Raw genomic sequence first — 8,329 nt, forward strand, 5'->3', positions numbered from 1 at the left:
TTCTAAGGGGACTATAGTTGTACATCGAAAAAATATTGTCTAATCAATTTATTTTCTTGCATTTAAATAAAAATAAAAGTGAACATCACAGTGTTGTTATGCCAACATTAGGTGCAATATGGAATTATGTGCCGTTCCCTCAAGTGGAGACAGAACATCTCGAGTTTTTTTTTTGAAAAGGTCCAATAATCCAAATTTCCAGTTTTTGCTTTTTAGGTATTTTTGAAACCGCCTTGAGTCAGGGTTATTAAAAAACACCCAAAAAGCAAAAATGAAAATTTGGTTTATTGGACCTTTTTTGAAAAACAAACTCCAGACATGTGCCACACGCATTCATCGTTCAATGGAGCACCCGCAGTCGAGCAGTTTTTGACAGTTCGCTCCATAAGAAATACATTGTAGAAAAAAAGCAAAAACTGCTCGAATGGAAATGCTTCATTAGCTGCAAACTACAGATTGTCAACACTACCATTTTTGCTGAGCGTAAAGGTAAGAACAAGATTGTCCGTCAGGACTCAACGCAAACGCAAAATTTTGCGCCTGTCATCATAGCCTGCCAGTCATCGACCATTGAACAAAGCAACCCCTGCAGATTGTTCGACTGACAGTTGATGGAAAAATCGAACTGGCACAGCGTTCTGCCATAGACTAATTAAAGACTAAACACTCCGAACAATTTATTTAAAAAAGTATGACTCATTAGCTGTGAACCGCGTGAACCACGGTGAACCACATCGGCTCGCCCCCCGTTTGACTGAACTGCTTGGCAGCACTGCGTTTTCAATTTTGTTTTGTGGTGGTTTGCGCGCGCATTGTTATGTTTTTGTTTTGGTCTTTGCATCTCAGCTGGCGTGTTTTGCACGACTTTTGCGAAGATAAGTTTGTTAAGATTGTTAAGTTAGTTATAGAGGTAAGTTTATTTCAAACTTCTTATTCGCTCCTGCGATTTGAAGCATTCAAATTTCAAGAGGAATTCAGCAGGATTGTTTTTTGATAATAATGTTATTTTTCAGAGCCCTCACGTCATGCTCACGCCCGACGCTCACCGCGTTCTCCATCTCCATAGTCAACTGTTCCGGAAGATTGCAGCTGGGCAAAGCCGGTGGCCAACGCAATCGAAAACTAAGTGAAGCAGCTTCTGCTCCGGAACCGGAAAATGTTCCGGTTTCGCCCAACGAAGGAGGAGAAGAACGCCGAACATCCAAATCGAGAGGGACTGTCGGAGTTCTGGCTCCTGGAGTAGCGCATTCAGATGAGCAAGAGTAATTTTCTCAAAGCAGCTGATGTAGAAACTGAGAAACGTAGCGAAATGGCAGGATGTAAGGCAACTGTTCCAACAATGAGAAAAAGAAACTAACTTTTGTCTACTTTACATTCCAGGTGGCCTGGAACTCTTGCTCGAGAGTTTGTTCTGGCTGCTGAACAAGGCCCCGAATGACGCGCTGTCTCACGAGTGACCCAACCGTGTCGCATTGCCCTTGCACGTCGTGATCATGCTGAATCAACGCTGCAGCGAGCTGTGCCATAACGCCACTGAACCACGGGAACAAGTTCGCCAAGGCGTACTAGGAGGGTGAGCACAAGAGGAAGGAGTGAGAGTACGTGTACGAGGACAGAATGTGAAACTCCCAGTCTTGCGGCCTTTCACGTACTGTGAAGGCATCTGTGAAAATGATCTGTAGATCAATTGGTCGGTCGTGCTGATGCATCAACGAGATCACTACGAGGTAGGCTGCTTGTCAAATCAAACAGAGTACCTGGTCGGTCCGGCCTTCAGTGACCTGCAATTCGCCGCCGGCATGAACGGTCTGACCAGTCCGCTGCGAGGTCTCGCCAAACAGGAATTGTGGCTGCAAGTGACCGACGACATTGCTAGCAAGGAAAAGATGAAGAGCTTCGTCTGGAAGAGTCGGGACATTTCATGCGTTGGCACCGGTTCAGCATCAGACTCGGTCGGGGCGGAGAAAAAACTTCAATCGCTTTTGCAAAATCGCGCCGGCAGATGGTTTCAATCAAATGATCAGGTTAAAACACTTTTACAGCTTTTACCTCATCTCATCTATAATTTAAATTTTGATTTATTCAAAAATTCAGCTAAGACACGCAGTTCTTGGTTGGTTTGGCCACTTTGTGACGGCGTTCTTCGCGCTCGGCCTGGTGGATGTAGCCGTACTCTGGATGGCTTACTATTCGATCGTTATGATCTCCGAGATTCGTCGCTCTGACATGCTGTCACGCGAATACTTGAACTGAAGCTGATTATTGATGACAAACTCCAAGTCGCAGATCATTGCGTTTTGTAATTCTGAAGGCGGTAGAAGGACCACTCGGGATGTTGATGTGTTGAGGTGCGGGATGGGTTACGTTTGTACCACCTCGGCGTATGAGTTCAATTACACGGAAGGCCAGCGGGAGCCAGTTTTAGTAGATTCAGCCGGGAAGCCCTCCATGGCAACGACACTGCAACCGGTCTCTACCGGTGCAGTCTCAACCACCTCCATGAACTCCGTGTATTGCATGGTGGCTATGTATAATACTTTGTCGACTTTCAGTTCGGAACTATCTTTACGGACGTTCGCCCGTGCTACCTTGTAATTGCTTTGAACCGCCTCAACTTCCTGAGGCTCATTTTCTTTTTTCTGCTTTGGCATGGTTTACAGAGACGGACCACCCTCGGGATCCCCTCCGGCCGACGGATCATTAACCGACCACATCTGGATCCGGTGCCGTCGAAATCAAAACAAAAATATAAACAATAACAAAGCTTGAAATGCCATGTCAAAGTACAGAGCTGCCAGTTGATGACATTTCTATTTGTCATCTTTGACAGTGAACCGGCCGTGCCGAGGGGTCATAAAAAGGTAGAGTCATGGTTCAGAGCCCACTGTGTAGTCTTTTATTAGTCTATGGTTCTGCGTTCACCACTGCGTCGAACGGACAATCTTGCTCTTAGCTTAAACGGCGGTTGGTGTCCAGCGCGTTTGGATCTGTCAAACATTGGCGCTCAACCAAACCACAATTGGCCAATCTGTTTGCCTTGACAATCTACAATGTACTGCAAACCTGGTTAGCCGCCTGCAACACCTTTAATCATCCTAAGCAATGCAACATTTGTCGCGCGACGTGCTAATCTTGTCTACCCTAAAATTATTTAACAGTGTACGTGACAACTACCCCCAGCCCACAGTGCAAGTGAAACACAAACCACAATCGCGCGCGGCTTTCTGTCTTTCAAATTTCATTCATGTTGCGCCTCGCGGATGTAAATAAACCTACCGGGATCGAGTGTTTCGTTTGATTTCCTGGAATTTGCTGCCAATTTGCAAGAATTTTCAAGAGTCCTCGCAATTAATGCTGCGCGCGGTTCTTGCCGTAACCGTACGGAAATTTTGCACCAAACCGTCCACCTGCGATGCAGCAATGAAGTATCTGAACGTAGCGGAGAAAAACGATGCGGCCAAGAATATTGCGGCCCTGCTGTCGCGGGGCGCGTCCCAGCGGGTAAGGATTTTGAAGGTGGGTTGTGGTTCAGTTTTAGAAGGTTTTTTTTTTCTCTTCGAACAGCGCGAGGGATACTCGCCGTACAACAAGATCTACGAGTTCGATTACAATCTGCGCGGTCAGCAGGTGAAGATGGTCATGACGTCGGTGTCGGGCCACTTGTTGAACTTTGAGTTTCTGCCGTCGTTCCGGGGGTGGCACAGCTGCAACCCGGAGCAGCTGTTTGACGCGCCGGTCCGGAAGGGTTGCACGGAGAGTGCGGAGAAGATTAAGCGGACGCTGGAGCGGGAGATTCGGGGCTGCGGGGCGTTGGTCATCTGGACGGATTGCGATCGAGAGGGGGAGAATATTGGGTTTGAGATTATTGAGGTGTGTCGGGCGGTGAAGCCGCAGATTAAGGTGTTGAGGGCAAAGTTTTCCGAGATTACGGCGGCGTCGATTAAGCGTGCGGTGGACAATTTGGCGGCGCCGGATGAGCTGCAGAGCGAGGCGGTGAATGTGAGGAGCGAGTTGGATTTGCGGATAGGGGCGGCCTTTACGCGGTTTCAGACGCTGCGGCTGCAGAACGTGTTTCCGGACAAGATCTCGAACAGTTTGGTGTCGTACGGGAGTTGCCAGATTCCGACGTTGGGGTTTGTCGCGCAGCGGTACAAGGAGATCGAGAACTTTATTCCGCAGGCGTTTTGGAAGATTAAGCGTAAGGATTTGGGGAGGTGTTTTGGGGATTGAAATTGATCGTATTTTCTCGTTGCAGTGAATCATACCATCGGGGAGCTCACGGTGGAGTTCAACTGGTCCCGGAACCGGCTGTTCGACAAGCAGTGCTGCGAGGCGTACCTGATGCTGTGTCAGTCGGAGCAGATGGCCAAAATCGTGAGTGTGACGAACAAACCCAAGAGCAAGTGGCGTCCGACGCCGCTGGACACGGTCGAGCTGGAGAAGCTGGGTTCGCGGAAGCTGAAGCTCAACGCCAAGACGACGATGACGATCGCGGAGAAGCTGTACACGCAGGGTATAATCAGCTATCCGCGTACGGAGACGAACATGTTTACGCACGACATGAAGCTGGCTCCGCTGGTGGAGATGCAGGCCGGACATCCCGAGTGGGGGGACTTTGCCCAGAAGGTGATGCAGTGGGGACCGAATCCGCGCAACGGGAAGAAATCTGACCAGGCCCATCCTCCGATCCATCCGACCAAGTTCGTGACGAATTTGAGTGGGGATGAGAAGAGGGTGTACGAGCTTGTGGTGCGACACTTTTTGGCCTGCGTGAGCAAGGACGCCGTCGGTGCGGAAACCATCGTGAACGCGGTGCTGGCAGAGGAAGAGTTCACCGCTTCCGGGCTGTGCATCCTTGAGCGGAACTATCTGGAGGTTTATCCGTACGATCGATGGAACTCGAAGGAGATTCATGCGTACCAGATGGGGAACACGTTCGAGCCGACCGAGCTGGGACTGCACGAAGGCTCGACGACGGCGCCGAACATGCTGACGGAGGCGGACTTGATTGCCCTCATGGAAAAGCACGGCATCGGGACGGACGCAACGCACGCGGAACACATCAACACGATCAAGGAACGCGGCTACATCGGCGAAGCTGACCGCGGCTTTCTCGTGCCTGGAACACTCGGCATGGGCCTCGTCGAGGGCTACGAATCGATGGAACTCCCGCTGGCTCAACCCAAGCTTCGAGCCGGTCTCGAAGAGGACCTTAAACGGATTTGCGAAGGACAAAGAGATCCTAAAGTTGTCCTCCAAGAGCAGATCCAAAAGTACAAAGAAGCGTACCGGGTCATCACAGAAAAGGCCCGAGCGTTGGACCAAGCCATGGGTCAACGACTCCAACAAACCCCGCGTGACGCCCCCACCAACCAGTTCAACGCCGCGGGACCTTCTTCCATCCAGGAAGTTTGCAAGTGTCCAAAGTGTTCCCAAATGATGTGCCTCAAGACGAAGAAGGACAACAGCGGCTATTACCTCGGCTGTCTCGGATTCCCCGACTGCAAAAACTCAGTCTGGTTCGACGACAACATCAAGGAAGCTTCCGCGACCACCGAAATCTGCCCCAAATGTGCCACCGGCAACAAAAAGCTCGAGGTCAAGTTCAAATTCTCCCGATACTACGCCATGCTCAACCACACCAACAACGAATCCTACAAAACGTGCATCGTCTGCGACGACAAGTTCCGAGAAACGCTCGGAATCAACGACAGCAACGTCAAGCAGTTCCGATCGAACGGCATCCGGACGGACGTGACAATCCCTCCCCGAGGAACCGCCCCACCCAACAACGCCCCTCGCCCACCATCCCAAACCCCCTTCTCCGACCGCTCCAGTGGCCGCGGAAGCGGAACAAGCACGACCAGCCGAAGCTGGGGCTCAAACAACGACGATGACGACGATCGCCGCGGTGGCGGCGGAGGCGCCATCTCCACCGGTCGCACCAACAATACAAACTCCGCCGCAGGCGGCAGCAGTGGCTGGGGCAGCAGCAACCTATCCTTCAATAACTCCAGCACCACAACCACCACCAACACGTGGAACCGTAACCCGGCACCACCTGCACCCGCCCGTGGCCCACCGCGAAGCGGCAACGACGACGAGGTGCTCTGTCGGTGCAATTTGCCCGCCAAATCGCTCACCGTGCGGAAGGACGGTCCCAACCAGGGCCGACCGTTCTACGCCTGTCCCAAGCCCAAGGACGAGCAGTGTCAGTTTTTCCAGTGGGCGGATGAGCCGCCGCCGAGCGCACCGGGAACTGGTGGTGGAGTGGGAGGAGGGTACAGTTGGGGTCAGAAAAGGCCAGCGCCGGCGTCGGATGGGGGCGGCTTTGCGGGGGGAAGTCGTGCGGCGGGAGGATCGTCCGATTGGGGCAGATCGAGTGGGGCTGGTTCCAGCGGCAGCAGGGGTGGATCGAAAACGGGAGATAGGGCGAGGGCGACCAGGAAGTGCGGCTTTTGTCGGCAGGAGGGGCACACGAAGGCCAAGTGTCCTCAGAGAGAAAATGCGGATTATTAGCGTTATGAGTTGCGTTAGATTAACTGTTATGTTGTACATTTATAAAAGCATTTTTCATTATATAAATTGTACAGTTAATTATTCGAAATGCCCTGTGTTTTTTATTTGACATGTGTAAGCGCGCCTTGCATCAGGTGGGGGAGTAAACGCTTATCCCGGCCATAGTTGTTGTGTGGCCGTTAAGCCTGCTCCAGTGGAAGTTTTGGTTGGTGGTTGGACTCGCAATCCAAAAGTCCTCAGCGGAGTGGAAGGTTCCTTGGAGTAGAAAGAGGTTTGGGTGCCCTACCCATTCAAGCCTTCGGACTCCTAGGTTCGAGCAGAAACTTGCAACAGAGACCACAAAAGACCTGGGGGTCGTTAACGTGGATGGTTTGATTGAGGTATGAGAAAAAAATATACAATTTTTTATGATTTTTTATGCCTGTAATTTTTAACTGACGATATCTCGGAAATTATAGGTGTGAATTTCGATTTTGATTAACTTCTGACTATATATATATAATTTTCCAAATTTCATTTATTAGGCCAAATTTTATATTTTTTGAAATATTTGTATTCTGATCTTCTGAATACAAGGGAAAATTTCCCTTGCATTAAAAATTGGACCAATTGTTTTCAGTTAAAAATTACAAGCTTATGAGGTAACAATAAGAAAAATTCATTTTTATCGATTCGAAGTCTTTGAAGTCTCAGAAACTAATTTTCCGATGTTCAAAGTCTCAGAGAGAAAGTTGTACCTGTGGTGTATACCACACTTGAATTAAAGAGTAACAGTAACGTCTGTAAAGTTTACTTGTGAGCGATTTGACAATAAACTACCTCTTTCATCTTCGAGTACTCAACCAGAATACATCCTCTTCATTTTACTAAACGAGATACATATCAACTGGCGACGAGGGCAATTCTGTTTGTCCTAGCGGAAGTAAAAAGTGACTGTGCAAATTTTCAATCTTCCTTTACGGATAGCTTTTAGTGCGCAGCATACTTTTTATTTCGGGGCATTTTAAGACGCGGCAGAACGTTTACTGTTTGTATCTTAACTTGGTGAGTCAAGAATATTAACCTGTCCAGCACGAGCGATTCTATTGTCAAAGGGCGAAGAATTGGTGAACCGACGGCATGTACCCTTAACTGGGGTGCCGTAAAATTGTTTCGGAACGCACTGCACGGTTGTAGCCGGATAATCTGGGACACAAGCATCAGGAGACCATTTTGTAGCGGGACGTTTTGGGTTCGGCTGCGATTCCAACGAACACAAAAGGGTGCTTTGTCTAAGGAGGTGGATTCTGCAATTCACAAGAAAGGCGTACTACAACACATCAAGCGGTGAGAGTTCCCGGACCGGAGTGGTTTTCCCAGGACAGCGGCATCAAATCCGGATCCGGATCATCTGGACGGTTGGTAAGACTAGTAAAAATCAGCTCTGTATCGTTTACGGTAATTTTGTGAAATTTGATATTTGATACATTGTGTGTTTGCTAGCTTTGCTAGTCGATGAGAGTTTAAAAAAAGCATTGTGAGGACAAAAGAGTAATTATTGCTTTATTGGGCTCATGTTAAATATTGCGATCTATAGAATTTAATGTTTTGCTAGCAAAGGCTGGGCGTTTTCAATCATATCATTTGGGAAAATTACAACAACAAAAAAACATGGATTGCATAAAAAAGTATAACAAGATGGCAAAACTTGGACCACATTTCGTACAGCTGAAAATTGAGGACCAAATGATCAAAATGAAATTCGACAAAAATTCAAGTGTGTCTGTAATGAATCAGGAGCAATATTTTTCACTATTTCAAAATTCCTTGT

The 8,329-nt window shown here is 48.8% G+C and overlaps 2 protein-coding genes across 2 annotated transcripts; both read left to right on the forward strand.

Moving 5' to 3' along the window:
* The first annotated feature begins 524 nt into the window (after positions 1–524).
* On the forward strand, positions 525–3,077 carry LOC128092747 (uncharacterized). Its single transcript, XM_052707226.1, has 3 exons — positions 525–1,319; positions 1,381–2,024; positions 2,095–3,077. Exons 2-3 carry the CDS (start codon positions 1,704–1,706, stop codon positions 2,251–2,253), a joined length of 480 nt encoding a protein of 159 aa, XP_052563186.1. The 5' UTR covers positions 525–1,319; positions 1,381–1,703; the 3' UTR covers positions 2,254–3,077.
* A 240-nt stretch (positions 3,078–3,317) lies between these two features.
* Positions 3,318–6,601, forward strand: LOC120425846 (DNA topoisomerase 3-alpha). Its single transcript, XM_039590465.2, has 3 exons — positions 3,318–3,501; positions 3,565–4,198; positions 4,256–6,601. Exons 1-3 carry the CDS (start codon positions 3,352–3,354, stop codon positions 6,517–6,519), a joined length of 3,048 nt encoding a protein of 1,015 aa, XP_039446399.1. The 5' UTR covers positions 3,318–3,351; the 3' UTR covers positions 6,520–6,601.
* Positions 6,602–8,329: the final 1,728 nt, after the last annotated feature.

Source organism: Culex pipiens, chromosome 2, assembly GCF_016801865.2.
Source record: "Culex pipiens pallens isolate TS chromosome 2, TS_CPP_V2, whole genome shotgun sequence".
In the NCBI taxonomy this organism is placed as follows: Eukaryota; Metazoa; Arthropoda; class Insecta; order Diptera; family Culicidae; genus Culex; species Culex pipiens.

Coding starts and splice junctions, on each gene's coding strand:
- LOC128092747 (XM_052707226.1), top strand. CDS start 1,704: ATGCATCAACGAGATCACTACGAGGTAGGCTGCTTGTCAAATCAAACA. Junction 2,025..2,094: donor GGTTTCAATCAAATGATCAG/GTTAAAACACTT, acceptor TCAAAAATTCAG/CTAAGACACGCAGTTCTTGG.
- LOC120425846 (XM_039590465.2), top strand. CDS start 3,352: ATGCTGCGCGCGGTTCTTGCCGTAACCGTACGGAAATTTTGCACCAAA. Junction 3,502..3,564: donor CGCGGGGCGCGTCCCAGCGG/GTAAGGATTTTG, acceptor CTCTTCGAACAG/CGCGAGGGATACTCGCCGTA. Junction 4,199..4,255: donor GGCGTTTTGGAAGATTAAGC/GTAAGGATTTGG, acceptor TTCTCGTTGCAG/TGAATCATACCATCGGGGAG.